The sequence below is a fragment of the Camelus bactrianus genome, chromosome 25 (assembly GCF_048773025.1).
Source record: "Camelus bactrianus isolate YW-2024 breed Bactrian camel chromosome 25, ASM4877302v1, whole genome shotgun sequence".
NCBI lineage: Eukaryota > Metazoa > Chordata > Mammalia > Artiodactyla > Camelidae > Camelus > Camelus bactrianus.
Window position 1 is genome coordinate 29,851,473 of NC_133563.1, and position 25,838 is coordinate 29,877,310.

At 35.5% G+C, this 25,838-nt stretch overlaps 1 protein-coding gene and 1 non-coding gene across 8 annotated transcripts in view; one reads left to right on the forward strand and one right to left on the reverse strand.

Moving 5' to 3' along the window:
• The window catches only part of CYRIB (CYFIP related Rac1 interactor B), a 135,024-nt gene that overhangs the window by 44,011 nt on the left and 65,175 nt on the right, over positions 1 to 25,838 (reverse strand). For 3 of the 7 annotated variants that reach the window (XM_074353069.1, XM_010972643.3, XM_074353073.1), the window contains 2 exons: positions 5,808 to 5,846; positions 5,577 to 5,595 (listed from right to left, as the gene is read on the reverse strand). The exons of 1 other annotated variant lie outside the window; for it this stretch is intronic. In XM_074353069.1, coding sequence (XP_074209170.1) covers positions 5,577 to 5,595; positions 5,808 to 5,846 — 58 coding nt within the window. The remainder of the gene's footprint in view (positions 1 to 5,576; positions 5,596 to 5,807; positions 5,847 to 25,838) is intronic. 3 more of the 7 variants (XM_074353072.1, XM_074353071.1, XM_074353074.1) reach the window with 1 other exon arrangement.
• On the forward strand, positions 23,039 to 23,111 carry TRNAL-UAG (transfer RNA leucine (anticodon UAG)). Its single transcript has one exon. It is a non-coding gene; the product is annotated as a tRNA-Leu (tRNA).

Genomic DNA, 25,838 nt, shown 5'->3' on the forward strand with positions numbered 1-25,838 from the left:
ATGATAGATTACACAAATACACTTTCTACTGTTAAAGCATCCTTGCATTCCTAGGATCAACTCTGTTTGGTCCCTTAAAGAAATACATGTTCCTACATTTGGTTTGCTAATATTTCACTTTGGGTTATTTCATAAGACTAATAATTTTTCTCTCTGTTCTTGTCTGGTTTTGCTCTTTGGTATTGATATTTTATGTATTGGCTCTTTCTACTCTACAGAACAGTTTATAAAAGACAGAACATGTCAGTTCCTTGATGAGCTTCATAGGAAAGTTCTTTCAAACATCTTTTTTTTTTTAATTGAAATATAGTTGATTTACAATGTTGTGTTAGTTTCTGGTGTGTACAGCATAGTGATTTATTTGTACATATATATTCTTTTAAAAATTATTTTCCATTATAGGTAATTACAAGCTATTAAATATAGCTCCCTGTGCTACATAGTAGGACTTTGCTGTTTATCTATTCTGTATAGTGTAGCTTGTATCTACTAATTCCAAATTCCTAATTTATCCCTCCCTCTTCCCCTTTGGTAACTGTTTGTTTTCTGTCTTTGATTCTGTTTCTGTTTTGTAAACAAGTTCATCTGTGTATTTCTTTAGATTCCACATATAAGCAATATCATATGATATTTGTATTTCTCTGTCTGACTTCACTAAGTATGATAATCTCTAGGTCCATCCACATTGCTGCAAATAGCATTATTTCACTCATTTTTATGGCTGAGTAGTATTCCATTTTGGGTGTGTGTGTGTGTGTGGGTGTGTGGGTGTGTGTGTGTGTGTGTGTCTACACATCACAACTTCTTTATCCAATTATCTGTTGATGGACATTTAGGTTGCTTCCATGTCTTGGTTATTGTAAATAGTGTTATGAACATTGGGGTACATGTATCTTTTCAAACTAGAGTCTTCTCTGGAGTGGGATTGCTGGATCATGTGGTAATGCTACTTTTTAGTTTTTTAAGCAATCTCCATACTGTTTTCCAGTGGCACCACCAATATACATTCCCACCAACAGTGTAGGAGGGTTTCCTTTTCTCCACACCCTCTCCAGCATTTATCATTTGTAGACTTTTTAATGATGGCCATTTTGACTGGTGTGAGGTGATATCTCCTTGTAGTTTCGATTTTTATCTCTCTGATAACTAGCGATGATACTGAGCATCTTTTCATGTGCCTATTGGCCATCTGTGTGTCTTCATTGAAGCCTTCTGCCCCCAAGTATCTTTTTCATCTTTGAAACTCTGGTCCATGGCAGACATTCTATCAGACAGTCGCTACTCAATAAACATTAGTTGAATTAATAAACAAATTAAAATTCAAGTAAAAAAGCCTGTTCATCAAAAGAACAAACTAAGGGTACCCCATAAAAGGTGTAGCTTCAGGTCAAGTGAAACTAACTGCAACTTCTCAACGCAGGGAGTAAGCTTATGGACTGTATTACCTACCAAGGAATAATTCAAATATAAGCTCTAGAAAGTTAAGAAACTCAGTCAAGGGCAAGATTAACAGGCAAAGGTTTACTGCTCACACATTAAGGCTAGTCTAGATAGCAACGATATTTTCCCATAATACTCTTCATCACCATTGACCTAATCTTCATTGGTATTTCTCATGTTCTTATGCATAACAGCAATGAGAGCCAAAATCCTTGAAATCTTGACCCTGAAGTCCCAAAGTCAGAAATACAGCTTTTTTAATATATTTTTTGGCATGGAGATTACAGGCTACAGGGACGCTCTCATCCACTGCAAATAAACACTCCACTTAACCCTTCAAGAACGAGAGCCTCAGATTTCTCTCCCAGTCACCGAACTACAGCAAAAAGGGTACGGAACGTGGGCCTCTCTCCCAGGTAAGGAGGCCTCAAGGTAGTGAAAGGATAGAATACGTACCTGCCATCATTCTTTTCCCCTCAGAGATTTTACAGGAGAAGAAAGACAGGAAAGCAGGAGACCTCCAATCTCAAGGAAATATGCCAGGATTGGGCATATAGCAATAAGCACTATTTCTAGTTACCACATGATGACTAAACCAATTAAGAAGATCTTAAAAACTATCCTTCTACTGTCTTTCCCTTACAATTTGAGTTAAAAGATAAAGTATTCTCTGAGATTTCTCATATTTTTTCCTGGTGGACTGGGGTTTCTTCTTAACATTAATAATCACTGTGAGACGTGGGAGACATCAGGCAGAAGGCTTTATAACAAATCATCAATGAGTAAGAGAATCTTAGACCAGGAAGGGACCATCCATGCTGGGCTCTGGGAATCAAACTAAACAAAATAATCCCTCTACTGCTTGACAACTCATTAAATACTTGAAGTAGCTTAGAATATATTAAACTGAGGTAAAAGAAAGTTATGCATCAGACTACATATGTATACTCACACATGACAAAATTATAAACAAGGTATCGCCTGTCTAGTAATTATGAGGATTTAGTTTCTGAAAGAAAATAAAGTTTAGAAGGGTTTATTTAAGAAATCTTCATCCTAAGGACCTTCTTAAACATTACAGACTGAAGGAACTAAGAGCAACAGAATCATTTTTCCCTGAGTGACTATAACTTAACTTTTATATCCAAAGCACTGTGCAAAGGGCCTTGGATGCTGTAAGTACTAACTGAAAGTAAAAGTCAGAAAGATTAAGTAAGTTGCTTCAGGACAACAATAGTAAACAGTGAAGCTGGAATTCTCACTGGGACAAATTTGGCTCCCTACAGTTCTCTTAACCATTTTGCCATATTGTTTCTTAAATCATAAATAAAAGTACACATCATTTATCCAAAAGGAGTTAAGAAAAATCTCAAGTGTTTCTGAGAGAAATTAATTCAATACTAGCACTAAAATTTCTAAATTAGGAACAAAATTCTCACAGAAACAAAATCTTAAGGGAAAAAATGATGACTAGAAAAAGACAACAGATGCCAAGAAATGTCCATAAATATTTCTCTACCTTGTCAGGTCTTTCTGTTCGAGCTTGGCACGCTAAATGAACTTAAAAGAAATTTAAATGTTTTTCTAGATCTGGACCTTAAATTAAAATCACTCTCTTGCATATTTACATATAACTCTTCCAGGCTCATCATAATCAAACAGAATACAAAACAAAATATTAATTTCTCTTCATGTAATCATGTAAGTTTTAAGATACATACCTGAATAATTTTTCTACATTTGTAAGCTAGTATCTCTTATAATGCTAAACAGACTCCAAGAGAGGTAATTCATTACATTTTGATCTTTCAAAGGGAAGTGGTAATTATAACCATTTACATATGTTTTAATTATATCATTTAAAAAAACAGTATTTTGTTTCAGTTAGAGTAGACATTCCCTGAGTAAATTTTAAAAGTATACTCTATAATGATTTTCAAATGACATGGTCTGATACCTTTCACTACATAATATTGTAAAAGCTGATTTCCTGCACTCCACCCCAAAAAAACTGATTTACCAAAAAAAAGGAGGCAATCTATTGTTTTCTTAGTAAAGTGGAACATACTAATTTTCAATGAGTTTTTGAAACCATTAAAACCAAAATGCAGTATCTATATAACATATAAACTTTTCTGAACTAAGTATGTTACCTAGTAATTCTAGCTTTTAAAGTTCCCCATAGCATATACAAGGGCAATACTTAAATAAGCCCAAGGTCAAATCACTTAACTACTTTGAATATTTTTACCATATGTCTAAAGTTGCTAGGAGGGAAAAAGGAAAACAGAAAAGAACGAAGTGAAGAGAATGAGAAAGGTGGAAATCCGAACCCAGAATAGAGAGTTCATGAAATGACTTGAAATCAAATTAGCTCAATTCTCTAACTTTATAAAAGAAGGGAACTGAGGACTAGAGGAACTTGGTGACTTGGGCAAAAGCAGAAAATTATTTTTTAAAAGCGGGGCTTATTCCAATGGCCCTGACAGTGCAGTTTTTAAAAACATCGTTAAAATATGGCATCAGAATCAGATCACACGGATAGAAACAATCAAGGACCACAACCAAAATACCCTCCAAAGTGAGATACCCCACTGTGACCCCTTCAAAACAAATATTAGGACTATTTTTGTCATCAACCAAACTTCAATACATCTGCCATTCCACCCTTTACTAGTAGTCAGCTACAAGGTGCTAGATAAACAAATGTAGTGACACCATCCCAGGCTCTTCCTAGCTTAGGCTGACATATGCTCATGTACAGTTCACACTACTGCAGTAACTGCAAAACACTTGGGTGACTTTTTACAAGTCTTGACCTTTTTCGTGTTTCCATTAACACAAGTATCAGAGCACTTACTATTTGCATCCTTCCTGCGGCAATCAATTATGACATTTTTCTTGCTAAACTTTTGGCATCTCAAACTGATAGTTTATTTTGCACATGTTTATTTCACGTTACTTGAACTAGAATGTGAGTCCTTTGAAAGCCGGCACTCTTCAAGGCTTACCACTTATTTTCTACTCTCTCTTCTATAGAATATGCTGTTGTTTCTCTGATTATTAATCAGCAAACAAGTTTCTTCAAAGCTATTTCAATTAGGATATTATTAAGGAATGGATGTATAACTCTACTTCTTTAAGATTAGTTATATAGAACACAAAATACTACACTTATTCAAATATGATGGAGAAAGAAAGGTCTAGCTGACTTTTCACTGATGGGAGTTCTTAATCTGGGATTCGGAGAGAAAATTTAGTGATCTGTGAATCTAGATAAGAAACTTCTCACACACCTCTATGTGAAATTTAGCAATTCCTTCAATCAAGATTATAGGCAACAAACCACAGCAGTACTGAAAATATCTATAAATTTGTCATTAATAGAAATCAAAGGTATTTTCATATTACATTACAATTACCACAAACTCATTTAAAATCACAGTACTTAGCACAATTGTTGCTAAATTATTGTCTAAGGTGAGAAGCATATGTATTACTTTATCAAAAATTTATATTTTTAATATTTACTTATTTTTCAGTATTATTGGTCTCCTTTTTAATCTTATGTATTTTATTTCATAAAATCATAGATCATTACTGGAAGCATGACACACAAAAAAATGGTTGAGGATGCTTGCACTGTAACATACAGAGTAGGTGAGGTGGTTACAATTCCAAAGGACCATCGTGATAACTGTCATATCAGTTCTAATAAAATGAAAGACAAGTTTTGAAATATCTCTGTTTATGATTAGAAAAAAAGAACAAAGAAAGATATTTTAAGCTGATCATTTTCACTTGAACACAAAGTATGTCCACGGAAAAATTTTTTTTCAAATACCTATTAACTTGTTATAATTAAAATAATTGCAGGATTATAAATGGTCAGATACTTAGGACCCTTGCATGGTAACTATTTTTTGTTGTTGTTTTGTTCTTTATTTTTAAGACTTTATAAAAGGATCAAAACCCATTACACACAGAATCCTTATTTATGAAAGTACGTGCAAGTGACTTTCCTTCTAGCTTCCAAATATTTGTTTAAACTACTAGAATTACGGCTTAGACCTGTCCCGATCAGCTATACTGAAAGCTAAAACGACTTAAAAAGGAATTCAAAGGAAAACACATACCTCTCCTATTGAAAGGAAGCTGTAAAAAAAAAAGCTCTAATTAATTTATATTATTTCCTATCCTAAGTCAGAAACTAGCCAATACAGAGTATTTCCTAGAGATATTTTTAGCAGTTCAATATTATGTACAGAACATTTTCCTTGAATTATATTTAGCCAATGTAGTTTTTTATTTAAATTATAACTTTCCATTTGTATTTTAATAATCATTTCCCCCAAAGACATATTTACCTTCAGCCAGTGCTGGTGATTCTGTTCTTGTCCTTCTATCTGTTCATAGAAAGAAAAAAGGAAGAAAGTCTAAAACATTATTATAATTTAAAACAAGTTTTAATTTATTAAAACTAACTTTAACAATAAAGTTGATCAATGCCACCACATATCACATGCATAAGGCCCCCCCGCCCCCCACACACACACTTCTTCCCCCTCCCCTCCGCCTAACTCAACTATTTACAGAGGACTTACTAAAAGTAAGGCATTATGTTAAGCCCTAGGAAACACCAGTAGGTGATACAATACCCTAGCTGTCACCCTCAAGATATTAAGAGACTAATTAGGTGTACCAAGAAAGTACACAGTTCCCACCATAGCTTATGAAGTGGGAGGTAACAAGAGAGAAAAAAATCAGTAACTCTTCTTTATTCAGATAACAAGGGAAAAAAATTAGTAATTCCTCTTTATTCTCATAAAATTATCAAAAGAGGTATATTTTTATATTCTTATCACAGTTTAAGTTCATCCAGTTTCAGTGTAAAAATCAGTTTTACTACAGGTACTGAGATCCTTATATCCACAGCAATAACATATTATATAATAAGCCAGAGGCACATTTGGCAAAACTCAAGTGAACCACAAAGTTCTCTCTTGGACTGGTTTTACTGTTTGAAAGCCTTAAACAATTTTAGGTAAAATGAATTTTCAAAATGAGCTTACTCTAACTTTGGCAACGAGGAACAACTACAGCCACTACAACGAATCAGCTCAGTTCATGTACAGCGAGGAGAAATATCCGACTAAAGCAAATAGTCACCTTTATGTGAAAATTCCTTTCCCTTGTTGTTTATTCTGTATAACCCAAGAGTCCTGGATTTAACAAATACAGAATTTCTATGTATAAAAGACTGGTAACATCTTGAGGGAATTGGGTACTGTCTTCCAAGTGGTATGTGATCTTATGCACAGCCTTTCCAAGGCTGAAATATGATGCTGTGTCTCTGTAATATTAAAAAAAAAACCAAAAAACCCACAACACATGAGTCCAGGAACCAAAAGATGAAAAACAGATTGGCAACCTTAGGCTCCAGTGGATTAAAAATTCTGATTCTGGGGGAGAAGAGGAGGGGCTTCTTCCAGGAGACACAGGAAGAATTCTGAAGCAACAATCAAGTGGGAAGGGATGAAGGAGACAGGGGGTCCTATAAACTAACCCTAACAACCATGAGGACTGATGGCTGCTGCTACACAACAGGGACAAAGGAGAGCATATTGAGAGCCTAGGGGATGTGACTGGGGCCACTCTGCCCAGTGATAACTGTAAATGCACAGCTGCAGCCAGTATACCCCAGCAAGGATAAAGTAATGACCCCTTGGAAAAGAAGGTCTGGGTCATTCCACCACGAAAATGCCTCAACCTGTTTAAGTGCTGGTTGAAGGTGAGGAAAATCTAGACTGAGCAGTGGACTGAAATAATGAAAATTATTCCATTAACCCTACTGTTATAAGTCTAATGTAGAGACTGTGGCCAGCCACCACCCTGAAAACTCTGTAGTCGGCTGGGCTAAACGGCAGGGGACAAGGAAGGGGACAAGAGGGTAGGCTATATGGGACACCCCTTGTGCTCTGCCTCACATTGTCACTCCAACTGAGGCATCTCCCCTTAGCTGCTAGCTGCAATGGTAGGGTTCACTCCCTGCTAAAAGGCTTTGCAATAAGAGATGCCCAAGGAACTCTTCAGCCATCCTTAGTCCTAACAAACCTGGAAGCGGGAAGGCATTACACCAACACCCTATGGGCAAACCCTGACCAATGGAGGGACATGATCTGGTAGGTAAACACCCTTTCCTTCCCACTAAGAAGCATATTCTTCATGTCTTCTCAGAAGACTTCCTCAGGATCAAGCCCAAAGAAGTGACCAGGTCAATAATACACTCTTAGGCTGACTTTCCTTCTTTTCTGTTTCACTTGCCCCAGTTCTCCAATTTCTGTTTCCTGCTAACATTTCCCAAATAAATTACTTGCCTAAAAAGTCCCCATATCAGGCTCTGCTTCTGGGGTGAAACCAGGTCAAGACACATGTCCTTCAAGATACTGAACCCCCTTCCTTTTTATCCGTCATCACTGGAGGCTCCTTTTTATCCGTCATCACTGGAGGCTCCTTTTTTTTTTCATTGAGGTATAGTCAGTTTACAATGTTGTGTCAATTTCTGGTGTACAGCACAATGCTTCAGTCAGACAAGAGGCTCCTTCTTAATCTCCTTTGAACTTCTCTTCTCTCAAACCCCTGAATGTCGACATGTCCCAGGGCTCAGTCCCAGGTCCTCCGCTCTTTGTGGTCTCATTCCATCTCGTGATTTTATGTATCATCTGTATATCTCAAATTTATTCATCCAGTCTAGACATTTCTCTCCAACTCCATACTCTCATAGCATTGCCTACTCGCTATCTCCAGTAGGAAGTTTTAATAAATACCTCTAACTTAGCAGGTTCAAAACTAAACTCCTCATCTCACTCCCCAAACCTGACGCACCCACAGTCCCTCCCATCTCAGGTGATGGCACCTCTCTATCCTTACAGTTGCTCAAAAACCTTGGATCCCTCTACATCTACTCCTTCTCAACACATCCCACACTCAGCTCCAAACACTCAATAACTAAAATCTTCATGCCTACGATTCTGTCTCCTACTAACTCAAACTTGAAGGTGCAGCTGTATTAGCAGTACTAGATCTACTATTACTTCTGTAAAGAGCCTCTAGAACAAAGGTTGCAAAGTTAAATGCTGAGGCCGTATTAGAAGTGCTAATTAGGGTTTCATCTACAGAGTGCCATTGCTATTACCATGCCATGGTAAACATACAGGTGTTCCAGGGCTGGATATTTATGTAAAACAATTTTTTAGATGTTATCAACTAATTAAGTAAGTTTTGGAAACACTGAGCAGACACAAAGAAACAGTCTGAGGGTTATATCTGGTTGATGAACCATCAGTTTGCAACTTCTGCTCTAGAACTTTGTATTGTCTATAACTGATATATTATTAATTCTTAGTCTTTTACTTTCCTCTATCAGTTAGGAGATGAATGGGAGCTATTTGTTTGAAGCCTAACAACTCTGGCTTTCCTCAAAAGCTCCTCTTGGATCAATGCTACTGACAAATGGAATAAATAAACACATTTTTGCTTTTTCTGCCAAAGAAAAACTTCCTTCCCTAAAACCCAATGCAGCCACCCAGAAATAAAACAAGTGGCTTGGCTGGCCACTTGCAGAAACCACCAAAGAGAAGAGAAACCAGTGCCACTTGCATAAAACCATGGGGGAAAAATTTCTATTGATTCTAATTCTTAATAAATCAAGAAATAATAAAACACTTGTAACTGTTTTCACCCTTAGAACTCAAATGTCAGATCATAAGCAGTGAATATTAGATAATATGTAAATTAGATAATCCAAGCACATAAAAATCTACAAACTTAGAGGTTCTTCAAGTTAGGTAATAAAATTTCTTTGCCTTCAGCAAAACATAAAACGTAAAGAGTTATGACTCCAGAGCATTTTGTCAGCCATATATTTATAGCTTTGCAGTATTTCAAATGACGGTACATAAATCTAAGTGCATTAAATAAAGAAAACTTTATTTAATAAATGGTGAAGTTTGAATCCAATCTCTTGTAACTGACAGGTTTTACATTGTTGTACCTAATTCATGGCTGATATTTTGGAATGGGAACTATGAGGTATTTGTTTGTATGTGTGCTGTAGATGTACAGTACTATCAAAATTAATTTGTAAACAAGTTCATTGCATTCCACATACCTTCTTTTACTGAAAATGCACATCTCTGGCATCCTGAAATGTTTCCCTTATTCATTTAGTAGCTTTAATTTTACTTTTTTTTAAAGGTTTTTTCACATCAAGTTAATTTCTTTGCTGGCAACTGCATTTTGTTAAGCAAAAAAGAGTGATTTTTGCCCTAGAGCTGGTTGCTTCTGAATGGAGGAGAAAACAAGGGATAAAATTAATGGATGCAGAAAGGTGTACAAGGTTCGTGGAAGAGGAACCCTGAGGTATCTGAGAAAAACATAAAATTAACTAAGATTATTTGGTATGTTAAATTAAATGTAATGAGTCATAATTCTCGTAATTCTAAGTAAGTGTCTTCATCGATTACACTGTAAGTGTTTTTAAAAATTGGTGCTGAAATAATCATATGGATTATTGAGAAAATGGAAAAATGAGATACAATCTTCTCAACCTAGATTATAGTCCTCCTTCATTTGGATACATGATAAAATCTAAGTGAATTCAATTTGTTTAAGCTCCCCTAAACATACACAAGGCAATTTAAAAAGCCATCTTAGAAACAGAAAAGAGCACTTGAAATAAAAGGCCTATTGGCCATGTTCCCAGATCAGGGAACATTACAAAAGTGCACTACTATGTAATTCCAACAAATATCTAAGTAACTTTTGATAACTTGAAAAGGTTATCCTGTATCTATTTGAGAAAAAAGAAACATGCAAGTCTGAAAATTTTTTTGGAAGACAGAAGAACAGGTGAGGAAGACCCATTCTACTCATTAATACTTAAAATTTTGTGGAATTGGTAATAGATATAGAGAGAGGGGAAGAAAATAGAAGGCAGAATAGGTCCAATTGTATACAAATGTAAAAAAAAATTATCAAAGTCTATGTACACAGAGCCATAGCATCTCGAACACGAACTTCATCATTTAAAAAGTGTGCATGTACATGTGTTTGTACACGTACACATACAACATAGTGCCTTCTTTCACACTGTTTTTACTGAACTACTAATGAGGTTGACTATTTTTTCTCCACTTTTGTAAAACTAACCTTTTCTCAGATTTTTATATTAAAGGCCTTACTTATTTTTGAAAGTATCACTGCCATGTTCAAATTTCCTAGATCAGACACTCAATATAAATTATATGATACAGTCAGATACAGTCTTTAAAATTCCATCTAGTAGACTGCCATTTCGTAAGTACTTACGGTGTTCAAGACACAGTGCTAAACACTTTGCATGATTAATTTCATTGAAAACTAACAATCTAATGAGATTAAAATTATTAGTGTGTTTTCCTTGATGAGATTTTTAAAGGGTTAAGAAGCTTGCCAAGAGTCACTGAGGGTGAAGGGGAAGAGAGAGGAGGAGAAGGAAAGGGGTGGGAAGGGAAAGAGAAAGAATTATTTTCCAGGAAATTGTTCAAGCAATAAGAGTTACAATAATTCCTTTCTGTAAAGGTAACTTTCTGAAAAATAATTACTACTGCGCCACTAATTTCCTCTGTAAAATTAAAAATGATTCCTTAAAAAGAACCCACGAAAATATAACTGGAAAACCTGAGGCAAGGGCTTGATAAAGATGATCACCAGGCCTGGGGAACATTATGCAGAACCTTCTTACTTCTGGATCTCCTGGCTACTATCAATGCCTTGCCTTGATTACTGGACTTTCTACAATGGGATTTCTCTAATACCTAAACTCAGGTACGTTTTGGAACATATAGCAATAAGACACTGTGAGATGCATTTGGACAACATGTGCTGCAATCATGCCAACCTAAAGATTTCATAGGCTTAAGATAAATCCTGTAAAACAAATCCATACCCTATTTTGCAGTTCCATAAATTCAAATTTGGTAAAAGAAATGCTTGTTTAAAAGAAAAGATGTGAGTTTTTAGTGTTGTTCATTTAACCTACTCCATATGTTTAAAACCCCTTATAAAATTTACACAATTTAATTTTAAAGGAATGGTAAAAAAGAAGAGAGGTATTAACAGGAAAAATAAAACTTTGGAATTCTATTTTTAAAAGGATCAAACAAATACCTACTTAATAATACATCTTCCTACATATGCTCCAAAACTATCATAGGTCATTGTATTAGCACTGAAATGAGTACCCTCTCCAGCTTCTGGCCCTGCTTCATCACCTCTACCCCTCCCACGACCACCATTCTCTTCACTCCTAGTCCCGCTCTGAATTAAAAAGTTTAAAAAACAAACCATGACCAAATTTGACTCATCTCAGAAACGCAAAGTTGGGTCAGAAAACCTAGAAACTGTTTTTCACCACATTAACAGAGAAAGGATTAGTATCTAGTATATAAAGAACTGCTAACCTCCATGAGAGCAAGACAAAGAAAGCAATGGAAAAATGTACCAGTCAAGAAGTACTTCAATAAAAAGAAACACAAAAGGCAAATCCCCAGCATTGATACTTATCAGCTAAAACCATATGAAATGTCATTTTATACCCATCAGATTAGCAAAAATTAAGAAGTCTAACAACATTAAATGTTGGCAGAAATGTGTATCAATCGGGTACTCTTAAACACCGAATATGTAGGATTATAAATTGTTACAATCACTTTAGAATACATTTGGCATTATCTTCTTAAAGTGAACACTACACATCCTACAACCTAACAATTCCACTCTCAGGTATACACCTAGAGAAAACTTGTATATGGATTCCAGGAGAAATGCACAAGCATGCTCAAAGCAGCATTATTTGTTACAGAGGAAAAAAAACAAAACAAAACAAAACACTGGAAACAACCTAAATGTTCACTGATAGGAGAATGAATGAACTGTAGTTTTCTCACACAATGAAAACTTACAGAGCAGTGCAAATGAGCTACAGCCACCTAGAAGAATAAGGATGAATTTTGGAAACAATGAATTCATTAAAAGTCTCAGAAGACTATTGTAACGGTTTTTACAGAGTTCAAAAAACAGCAAAACCAAAAGATATATTATTTAGAGATAGAGACATATGCGATTTTTTTCTAAGCTATTAAAAGTAATAACCCAAAATTCAGGAGAGTATTTTCCTCTAGCAGAAGGCAGGGAGATTGTATAGGCAAGCAATAAAGTAGCTTCCTAGATCTTAATTAGTGGTGAGTTCATGGACTTTCACTTTATGCTTATTAATAATTAATAGCACATATATTTCATACACTTTATATGTGTCAAATACTAAAATAATTTTAATGCAAATGAGTAAGCATTCAAAGGCTAGCAGGAGAGGTTAGCTCATACTCTGGTGCTAGAGCAGGGAAAGTACATTCGAATGTAAACAAAGGCTTACGTGTGGCTTTTCTCCCCCATCCCTTTCTTTTTCTACAAACCTTCCCCCCTCAACCCCAAACAATTCTGTAAGTGATCAACAGGAAGTGTTGAAGCTCCTTAAAGAATGGTTCAGGTAAAATGACTCAGCAAATTCTTAACCTGCGTGTCATACTTATGGTGACAGGAAACAAGCAGGTTTTTTCCTGTCACTGTTAAAGAAATTGATAAATCTACAGAAAAGCACAAAGGTGAATGGTACAATTTAGTACCCTGACTGTTAGGAATCTGCTCCACTTTCAAAATGATGAGTAAACACAGAAGCTTTGGAGATAAGCCTTGCCTTTTCGTAAGGTGTTTATAGTAAAAAATCTCTTTTCTCCATCATAATAATCTGAACCAGTTGTTCAATTCAGCAAAATTCTTGACTGAGATGTTATTTATACGTCCACATTCATTAGCGAGTCCTTTTATGAAGGCCAAGGCATATTCTTTGAATGCAGGCCACTTCTAGAGTACTGAACAGGATTTCCTGCATAGCCTACTGAGATTTCTTCAAACTCTGTGGTGAACAGTTGTTTCATTTTTAAATTTTCCATCCATCATGGTCCAAAGGAAAAAAAACCCAGATTACTAATGCATTGGGGGGGGGGGGGAGAAAACATAATACTATAATAATAACGTTTTTTAAAGACTTGCAAAATACAAATCCCAATTCTTTGCAGACTGGCAACAGTTTATGAACTAGTGCTGGTTTACAAAGTGTGCCATAGAAAGCATGAACTCTGGAGCCAGGCTGTCAGGTTCAGCACTGGACAAGTTCATTTCTTTATGCCTTTGTCCATTCACGCGTAATACCTACTTCCCTGGGTTATTGTGAGGACTAAGTGAATATACCCTTAGCACTTAAAACAAATGTAAGCTGATGTTGTTATTGTATAAACCCTATCTATAAATACATTTTTTCCTAAAATGTCTAGTTTTCTCTCTAAAATGTAATGATAAATGAAGATACAGAAAATATAGAATGCTTTATATTTATAATTTTCTCCAATATTTTACATCATTATTACTGACCAATCACAATACTTCTCTCAAAGCCTGTCAGTGATTGGTCATTAAACACCTGCTATTCAGGTCAGGCACAGCCTACAAAGCATATACTTGGGTTTCCTCCTTGTCTCCCAGTGACAAACCCATGTGACATTTAATAAAAATGGATAACCAAACAAGAGAACTTGCCAAAGAAGATAAAAGCACAGTAAAGAAACAAAAGTGATAATGCTAGAAGTCAAATTCTAATGGAACATAAATGGAGTTATAAAAGTAATAGCTGACTGCAAGAATGTTGACACTACTGCCATTAGGGAGACTAAATACGCAGTTAGGAATTTTGTAGAGGCAAACTTATCCACATAAGTGAGGAAAATGGCTATGATGAAAAAGATGAAGATGTCCCAGAGGAAGTGACACCAGCAAAAGAATTTCATATTAAAGGAACTCGTGGATATATTGCAAGACATTGCGAAGGCAAGAGATAAAATGATGAAAGCTGATCCAGACTTAGAAGTATGACAATGTGGCCAAGGCATAAAAACAATACTCCACATTGTAAGCTATACAACAAGGAGGGGAAAACGCATGTGATTTCTCACTTTTAATTAGAGAACATATTATAGATCTAACATTAACAAAAGGAAAATGGTCTCTTTTGGAAGTAAAGAACACAAAGTCCACCCACTCGTGTCCCTTTCTACAACTGCGGCACTTCACAGAGTACCTCTGAAAATTACACTTCACAGCAACAGAAACACAGACAAGTCAACTCATAGTTGGAAAATTCAAAGTCCCAAAGCTAAGTCTACATCTTAATTTGCCCCAGCCATTTTTTCTACTGCTGGAAATACACAACATATGCAAGTGTTCAGCAGCAATACCTCAAAAGTGCCAAATATTGAAATAATGCCCTCCAAAAGTATATATTTAAGTGTAACATGTTCTCAAACTTCTGGGTCTGAACTGCAGTATCACAAATTTCAAAATACAGATGGCTATATTTTGAGTCATCTATGCATTAAAGAAAAAAAAAAAAACCAACCTTATTCCAAACACTAGAATGAAAAAAACAACCTATTCAAAAAGAAAACTAGGAACCACTAATAAAATCAAATGTACACATCCCACTCTTAAAATATCTTAACCCTTAATGAAACATTAAAAATTAAGAGAAGTAATCTGCAAAATTTAGTAATTTGCGTGTTGCTTAAAACAACACAAGCCAGGGCACCATTTAGTCTGGGCCACTGCAGCATGACACCAACCAGGCCAGCACTACAGACCTGACCTGTGAGCTTCAGAGAGAAGCTCTGTGCCTGGGTTGTCACATATTGCTCTAGTTCCAGAGAGTTCTATAACCAAAACAAATATTTAATTATCTTCCTGGCAAAAATATGAATCCATGTGTAATGTAATTTGACAGAAAGAACACATTAACTTTTAAACTTTGAATAAGAATCTTAAGTCTCCCAAAGCTTCAATTTCTTCTTCTCTAAAAAGGAACGTAATACCTACCTATTTATAAATTGAGAGATTCAAAAATAAAGAATGAGGGGCACTTAATTCCTTTGTCAAGCTCTTTTCCCAAGTTTTAACCTGTCACATTAGGCCAACAGCACACCCTCTGCATAGGTGCTGTTACTACCATTCTTGTAGTTCTAAAGGCCCAAACAGTTTAAGCAGCACCAGAGGGTTACAGTTGCTATTTGTCAATTCAAAAGCATTACTTAAACTTTTATTGTGTCTTCAGCAGTACTTGAGATGCAAAGAAATAAGCTGATCTTCATCCTGAAAGAGGTTACTGACTTTTTGTAGAAATGATACTTGCATATGTAAAAAGCAGCAAGTCCTTAACCATTCCGTCCATACTAATCACTGTTACAGACTACAATTCTAATAGAAATTTAGAAAAAAATTTACAGAGAGGGTGTATTCCAAGATACTTAAGTGTCTTTTCATAGGCCCCATGACACATCATATCAGTCAGCAAAATGTCTGGCCATTTCTCAGGACTGAAAGCCTGTTCATTGTTTTTATAACCCCTGCACCAAGCACACGTCTGACACACTACAGTCTCCAATGTGTATATGCTGAATGAGTGGATGAGTGAATTAACAAACAATATGATAAATGATTTAAGGATACTGGAATAAATGCGACTTGTTTAGAGTTATGGCCCAATATGATTGGCCATTCTGCAAAAAAGATTTATTTGAGAAAATGAGAGACATGAAGAGATCAATAAAAAAGTGAGTGATAAAATTTAGAAAAATGTGTAATTTCCCCTATTAAAGATTAATAAAAAGACTTTAAATAAAATACTCAAAGGTGTACACCATAGGTTTTATACACAATGATTTTACAGATAATGGTTTTCCAGGCTAACAAAATAATTCAATTGCAACAAGCATAGATAACCACTTTGGAGAGATACTGTAAGTCTGATATGCAATATTCCTGCACAATTATCTGTTTGAGTAGCCATCAAATAGATTTCTTAAAACTATTAAAACGTTTTGTCACATAATCTTTAGGGGAAAAAAAATGTGCTAAACTGTTTCCTAATGGCAATTCAACAAAGCTTAGTAGAGGACTTACACCACCAGATGTCACATGCAAGGCAGAGCATAAAATGCTGAATAATATAAGACCTGCCCTCCAGAAGCTCATAGTCTATGAGATGACATGTAAACAAATTACTACAATACTGTGTAATTAAGCACAATGCCACACTAGAGTTTTGTGGATGAACTGCTATGGGAAAACAGATGAAAGAATAATTGAATTATGCCTAGAGGACAGTGTCAGAGAAAGCTAAAGAAGTGATGACGTTTGAATTTGCCTTGTATGTTTAAAAACACCACCACCACTAACAACTTCCAAAGACATTTTCATATGCTTTAAATTAAATAAAACTTTTTTTTTAAGATTTATATGAGTGTATCCATTAACCTGGAAAAGGAGAATATTCTCTCCTCCTAAAAGAGGCATTTCAAATGCTATCCATCTGACTGCTAATAAGGGGCACATAACAGATTAACACTGAAGTCCTCAAAAAAAAAAAAAGCTTTGTTAAACTGAGACTAAGGCAACATCAAGAACTCATACAACAATGGATGAGATTTTTCAGTCCCAGTAAATACAAAAATCATGCCAATTTTTTCAACAAAGACTATCCCATTTGCTATGCATGTCTGATCCTTAATCTGTTTGTCCTCCTTTCATTTCTACCTAGTGGAGAATTTAGATAATTCCAGATATTGACTAGTCAAGCCTGAAACCACAAACCAGCTAAGGAGAAAACACTTTCAAAAGAGGACATGTACTTACTGTGGTAATCATTTCACAATATACCATCATGCTGTATGCCTTAAACTTTTGCAGTGATGTGCGTCAATTCTCAATAAAACTGGAATAAACAAAGAATAGGAAAAAAAAAAAAAGACATGTACTATTCTAAAAATTAATCTTTAATGACCATAGAGTGTGTGTACGTATGTGTGTATGTTAAAGCCTCATCTTTAGAACAAAGTCCAAACATGCTACACATCCTGGTATGAAATGGATTTTTTCAGTGTCTATCCTCTTCCTCTTTTAAAAAATGACCTTACATGTTGTGCAGGCTTTTTTCTTAAGAATGAAAGTAGCCACATGACATTTAGCAGATTCAATCAATAATTCAAAACATCAATATGCACAACTACAAAAGCATCACATCATATAGGTTAATTTAATTTCTCAAAAAAGCTGGTAATTCTTTAGTGGAATTTTATTTTTCTTAGCTTTAAGAGGTTCTGCAGAGATATATAAGTGGAAAATAGTCAGTTTTCCAGATTTTGGCATACACATGTATATTGCCTCGTGCTGCCTTTTATGTGGTCAAAAGGGACTGTCATTTCCTGAAATTACTGTCAACGTGTACACATACTATTTTGTCCTACATGCTCAAAATAGCGAATCCGAGTGTTAGTCTCAAACATCAGCATGAGCACTCAGAAAGGAAATCAATGAATCAAAACTTCTTGAGGGAGGGAAACAGCTCAGTGGTAGAGCACATGCTTAGCAAGCATGAGGTCCTGGGTTTAATCCCCAGTACCTCATTAAAATAATTAATTAATGAATGAAAACTTCCCCATTCTCTATTGTGCTATCTTTATTTCACAGACTTAAACATCTTAGTTTAAATGATTTAACAGATTAACATACACAAACCAAATGAATGTATCATTGCAATACTTCAACTGCTGTTATGAATACTTTCGTATAAGTAATTTTTACCTATATATTTCAGACTGGAAAAAATAAAAAAATAAACAAGATTGGATTTTAAAATAAATCATGTAATTTTAAAGTAATTCTAAAATTTTAAATGTGCCTTTACAATGGAGATATCTGGCAGGTGCCACCTTAAATAAGGGATCAAATTTAGTATCATCAAGAAATGTGACAGACATAGGCCTCCTGATGTGATACAATGGGACATCTTCAATATTACCCTATGTAAAATACTTGTCAAATATGTTTAGCCTCTATCTATTTATAAGGAGACATAAAACAGACAAATCCAGATTGTGGAACAACTTCTAAGACAACCTGCCTGGGTGGGAAGGAGTAGGTATGAGGTTACCAAAAAAAGCAGGAGTTCCATTTTGGCCACATTAAATATGTCATGTCAAGGGCCTCCGAATGAAGACGTGGAGGATCAATGCAGCACAAGTGTGGGGGTCACGGAAGGTCAGCCCACAAATACTATATAGCTCCATCCCCACGACTTCCCATCTTGAGAGAATGATCCAAAGACCAGGGATACTTGAGAAATCATTCACAATGGCAGCAACCAGAGACAAGTGCAAGTGTTCTAACCAGATGATTACTACAGCATAACCTGGACTATCCTTTCCTGATGCTCACCCTCCTCTGGTTACTGCTCGTTTTTGTGAGTCTGGATTCCTAGTCTCTCCACCAATTCTGTGAAGTACTTTCCAAGCCTCCCAATAAATTCCTTTTCCATCCAAATTACCCTGTTAGTTTCTGCAGGTTGCAACTAAAGATGCTTGAATGAATTATAAAGAATATTCTGGACTCAAATAGAAAGTTTACTATAATTTCCTCCCTAATTTAAAGCCATTCCTACAAATAAGCAAGACTGAACTATGTTACAAATGAAACTCAGAGGCACAGAATATAAAAAATAAAGATACTGTTAAATTAAAGGTGATATAAATCAACTTTTTGAGACATTTAAGATGTGCTGCTATCACTAAAAACAACACTTTAAGTTCCAAAGTATAAAATTTGAACATTAAAAAAGTATAAGAGAACATCGAGAAAGAAAAGATAAAATACCAAGATCATTTTAAATTATATCAGTCAAATAAAGAACTAAAAGAGCCTTCCAGAAAACAATGAAGCATATTTTAGAAAAATAAGAACATTAAAACGATACTGGTTTTTACAAAGTGTTCTTCCTGCAGTAAGATGACTTCTTTTTATTTTATACAAACCAAACTGCTCCAAGAACAGTAATGAAAAGATTCTCCACCTGTGCCTACCTTCTCTTTAGACCCCTAATTCATATGCTTCCTCACTAAAAAACCAACACATAAGTAAAACTACTTTTCATTCTTTCTGAAAACCTTTCACATTTCAAATCAAAAGTGAATTTTTAGTTATACTAAAGTTATACTACCTACATCCTTGATAGTATTCTGTAGTCATATAAATCCCCTAATCCATTTGGTATTTTAAAGAAATACATTTAGAGGAAGTAAAACACATGTTAATGGGAGTAATACAATTTTATTTAAACTATAGGAAACATCTGCTTTAAGGAAGAGGGCTACTAATATTTATGAATATCTATAGACCATAATGTCTTTGCAAAAACACTAGAAAGCAGAGGATGTTAGCTTTTTTATAAAAACTAAATGAGAAAAATTAACCTCAAATATTGGTTTACTCACTTCATGTCAGTGCTAGTAAGGAGTTGATCTGACTCAAGCACAGATCTACCAGGTCCCAAAGTTGAAATCATTTTATTCACAACAAAATGCTTCAATGAGCACATTCTTTTTGTAAAGATTTGTTTTCATTCATGTTTTTCTTATTAGAAAAACAACTGTAACCATTACCCTGAACAAGCAGAACCTGTGGGACATAACCATAAAGCAATTTTCTGTTCATCGCTGTCCTTTAAAGTCATTCTTCAGCGATAGTTAATGTCCCTGAACTTTTATTTAGACAAACTTATGACTTTAGTCATTTTCAAGTTGTAAAAACTATCTGAGTTTAGAAATTGATAGATCCACTTTAGTACAATAGTCAAAATTTTCCATTCAAGGTTACAGCTTCTCCCCCTGTCCCAGCTCTGCCCAAGGCAGGCTAGCGCGCCAGGCAGTATTAGAGGACTGTGCTTTGCCCCTCTCCCTTCCACCTTAGTATCCCTGGTGGGACAACTGTCACTGTAAGGCTCTCCTGGCTCAAAAGAGTGTAAAGCTGATGCCAGGAACTGCTTTCAAGGTCCTGAGAAGCTCTCACCCACCCCAGCCCTTTGAGATCTCTCACTGCAATTCCCTTGATGGCAGAACAATACACCTCCTCCGAGAATACACCCATTTATTTCTCCCTCCTCCATCCCACACCTCTGCTCCTGTGGGATTTCTACAGCTAGTGGCCTCATCAGGTCCATGGGAATCATGCACCCTTGCCCAAAGAACACAGGGAAAATGGGCAGTCACCCACACTGGGACCTCAATTTGCTGTGCTGCCAGAGCAGAGAGGCTCTCTTTCACCCAGGCCTGAATGAGACAGACATCAACCCAGTGTCCCCAGAACCGAACCAGTTACACAGTAAGCTCTTCAAGCCATTACCTGTACTTGGGGTGGGGTGGGGGGTTAGGAGAAACTAGCACACCAACAACTTGGTTCAAAAACTCTTCCAATTTCCAACTCAGTTCAAAAACTATTCTAATTTCCAACTTCCAGAATCTTTTCATACCAACAGATGGGGTAGGTATTAAAAGTCACAAGATCCATTTTCTGGCGCTTCCTTTTGCAAGACCTGCATGGCGCTCTTACAACTCACTTTAGAAATGTGCATCTGTTGACTCAGGGCCAAACTCAGAATAAAAGAGTTTCATTTTAACATCTTTTTACATAATATAGTTAACATTTTTTCTAAAATTTCCACCAAAAGCAGGAAGACAAATCCATAATCCCACCACACAGAGTTAGCCACTGCTAACCGCTTTTCATTCCGTACAGTCCGTTTGTCATCTGCAAATCTCTTATTTCAAGTTTTAACTTTTTAAAATCATGTACAAAACTATTTATTTATATTATTCCATTGAGCAATCCAGTTTCTCACACAACTTAAGCATGCCTTTTTCAAACACCAAATTTCCAATGTGCAGGTGGCTTTCTGAAATGTGTCTCTCTATGTCACTCCTCAAACTCAAAACCTATAATGGCTCCCCACTGCCAGACATTAAACTTCAATCTTTTTAAATTAAGCATAACCTGTATGGTGACCTACACTTGTTATATATCTAATCGTGACTTTAAACCACGTAGTCATCATATAAAATCATACTACAAGAAAAATGTGAAAGTCAGAGAAGTTTCTGATCATGGAATTTGACCTACACCTAGATGAGAAGTTTGGTCACAGTTCCACGATGGCTACTCAGGACCCAGCTTCATCAAGGCTACGAGGTGGAATTCACAAAGTACAAAGGATGCTATTCTTTTATTAACATGGTAAAACCAAGCTTGCAGGACTGGGGATAGGTCCTTATATGCCTGCAAATAAAACTATCACTACATATATGTATATACATTTATTGGCACCACACTCACTGTCACAACTGCCAAAAAGTTTATCTAGTACTCAAAAGAAAACTTACGCAAACTTTGAATGTTTAAAACTGGTTTGGGGATTAATTCTGTTAAAGTTTCACACGTAATTTGCCATCCAATCACAGAGCACACATTTAAAAATTTGTTTTAAAGTCAACTTTCAGCAGAAAAAGCGAGAAATAAATTCTATTTCACATGCTACCAAGAAAACAGCACTCATAGTTCTTAGCCCAAAGAGTCTTCATTCTTCTCAGAAGTTTGTCAGTTAAAAACTCACAAAGTTACAAAAGTGCCTGAAGAAAGAAAAATAATCAGTTCCCTCTTAAAGTTGACAATAGATGCATTCACTCCAAAAGTACACAAGAACAATGAGCGTGGGCAAATACTGATGTGTCTTTATGTGTAACTGTGGAGGGTGTGTGCGCACTCATACAACAAGCATACATGTGCAGAGACATCTGGAAACATGTTCACCAAAACAGTGACTACTCAGGTGCTGATTTGTGCTTTCTTCTTGAAGTTTTTCATATTGTTTCAATTTTTATAAATATGAGCATATATTTTTACAAGAAAAGAAGAATGCTGTTTGCATTATTACAATATGGTATGAAAAGCTACAGTAATCAAAATATGTGGAACTGGCAGAAGGACTGACACGTAGACCAATGAAAGATGAATGAGAGTGCAGAAATGAACTCATATCTACGCTTAATTGATTATCAACAAAACTACCAAGATGATTCAATGGGGAAAGGATAGTCTCTTCTACAAATGGTGCTGAGACAACTGGGTATCAACACACAAAAAGATGAACTTGGAAATTTACCTCAAACTATATACAAAAGTCAATTAAGAAACCAACACAGCATTGTAAACCAACTATACTTCAATTAAAAAAAGGCAATTAAAAATGGATTAAAGATCTAAATGTAAGAGCCAAAACTGTAAAACTTTTAAAAGAAAACACAGGAGTAAATCTCATGACCCTGGATTGGGCAAAAATTTCTTCAACACAGCACCAAAAACACAAACCTTAAAAGAGAAAAAAAAGATAAACTGGACTTCTTCAAAATTCAAAAAACTTGCAACTCAAAAGAGACCATTAAGAAAATAAAAAGACAAGAGAAAATATTTGTAAATCATGAATCTAATAAAGATCTTGGATCCAGACTATATAAAGAACTATATAACTCAGTAATAGACAACCCAATTAAAAATGGGCAAAAGAGGGGGAGGAGAGTATAGCTCAGTGGTAGAGCATGCACTTAGCATGCAGGAGGTCCTGGGTTCAATCCCCAGTACCTCCATTTAAAAAAAAAATGATAAAGTTAAATTTTTAAAAATAATTTTTTTAAATGAGCAAAAGATTTAATAGACATGTCACCAAAAAAGGTATAAAAATGGCTTGAAAAAATGTTCATGTCATTAGTTATTAAGTAAATGCAAATTCAAATCACACTGATATATCACTTCACACCCACTAAAATTGTTGTAATCCAAAAAGACAATGACAACTGTTGAGAGGATCTGGAGAAACTGAAATCGTCAGATGCTGGTAGTGGGATGTAAAATGGTAGTCTGGACAATATTTTAGCATTTTTTTCTTAATTAACATAAATTTACCATGATCCAGCAATTCCATTCCTAGGCATCTACCCAAAAGACATGAAAATATATGGCCACACTAATGTTCACAGCAGCATTATCCATAATAGCCAAAAAGCAGAAGCAATCCAAATGTCCATCAACTGGTGAACAGATAAACCAAATGCAGTATATCCATATAATGGAATATTACTCTGCAATGAAAAGGAACAAATTAGTGGTATACAGTTGACCCTTGAATAACATGGGTTTGAATTGTGCAAGTCCACTTATATGCAGATTTTTTTCAATAAATATGTAATACAGTAAGTACTACATAATCTGAGTTTGGCTGAACCTGAAAATGCAGAACTGCAGGTACAGAGGACAGACTGTAAAGTTATACACCAATTTTGGACTGCACGGAGGGTTGGCACCTCATAACCCCACACTGTTCAAAGGTCAACTGTACTCAACAACAAAAATGAACCTCAAAAACATTAAGTGAAGGAAGCCAGACACAAAAAAACGTAATTGTATGATTTCATTTATAAGAAACGTCCAGAAGAGGAAAAATCTATAGAGATTCCCCCCTTATCCAAGGGAGGTATGTTGCAAGCCTATAAATACATACCTATGATAAAGTTTAATTTATAAATTAGGCACAGTAAAAGATTAACAACAATAATTAATAATAAAATAAAACAACTATACTGTAATATGAGTTATGTGAATGTGTTCTCTTTCTCTCTTTCAAAATATCTTAGTGTACAAACTGAACATCTTTTCCATCTTAACTAAATACTTAACACTCACTGTGGCCGTAACTTGCAGTTCTGAGGTGTGACAGCAAAACTGGCAGATTTCCGTTTCCTTCTTCACAACACCATGGACAGATTTGTTCTTACCTTAGATCTTAGCAACCCCAGCATATGACTTTTTTTCTTTACTTATTAAATCAAGAACTTTCACCTTTTCACTTAACGGAAGTACTTAGTGGCTTCCCTTTGGCATGTATGAGCTGCTAGCATCACCACTCTCGCGCTCTGGAGCCACAGTTAAGCAAAGGAAGGGCTGCTTGAACAGAAGCACTGCGACAGTGTGACAGTGGATCTGATTACCCAGATGGCTACTAAGTGACTAAGGAGCAGGACATGCTGGACAAAGGGATGATTGACCTCCTGGGCAGGATGGAATGGGACTGGCACAAGATTTCATCATGCTACTCAGAACAGTACACAATTTAAAACTTATGAATTGTTTATTTCTGGAATTTTCCATTGAGTATTTTCAGACCCAGGTTGACCACAGATAACTGAAACAATGGATAAAGGGGAACTACTGTTAAGTGGTTGCCTGGGGCTGCAGAAGATGAAGTCTGACAGGGAACAGGAAACTTAGTGGGCTGATGGCCATGTTTTAAAACTGAACTACGGTCCAGTAAATTCAGTAAATTTCCTAAAATTTATTGAACTGCATATTTAAAATGGGTGAATTTTATGATATGCATACTTCAGTTAAACTGTTTTTAAAACAACAGCAGAAAAAAAGTTAGCACATGGTTATGTTTGTTGAAGGAATTATTGTTTTTTTTCTAGATACCAAAGTTAAAAATCAGTGCTATAACAAAACTGTATTAAAAGAAAATATACATTAAAATAGCGTATCAGAATAACACACATAACAACACTTATATCCATCATCAGGACTATAGGTGATTTTTACTTTCTACTTTTTTGTAGAGTACTTCAGAGTCATGGAAATAAATCTGTTTGACCAAATAAGCTATTAGCCCCATATATTTACTAAGACTTAAAAAAAAAAAAAGTCATCTGCTTCTTCCATATTAATTATATATCTGGCTATACAGGGTTATAATAGGAATAAAGCTATATAAAAACAAACATACATGTATATTGTGTATCTGTACATTCCTATACCAGAGACTACAAAAGAAAGCAGAATTATCCAAAGCCTGCTCCAGAACTCTCTGGATAGGAATTCACATCTAAACAGATCATATCTAAACAGAGAGGGATTAAAGGTAAACTCATGTACACTTTAACCCAAATGAATGGAATAAATGAAGATGACTTCTTTGTACTTTTGGAAACAATTTGGTAAATATCTTTATGAAATACCAGAACATATTAGATATTTAAATCTATACACTACTATGCAAGTAATGAATAGTTCCTAGCAGTCTCTTTTCCAGTATCCTCAATCAGCTTATGAAAAGGTTTCTTTCCGTTTCCATTTTACAGGATGAAGGAAAAGAGAGTGTATAAAGATTAGGTGCAGGGAATGAGGGAATTAGTTAAGAAGCCTCGAGGGTGGGGGGCATAGCTCAGTGGTAGAGTGCATGCTTAGCAAGCACAAGGTCCCAGGTTCAATCCCTAGTACCTTCATTAAAAAATAAACAAACTTAATTACCACCCCACCCACCCTGC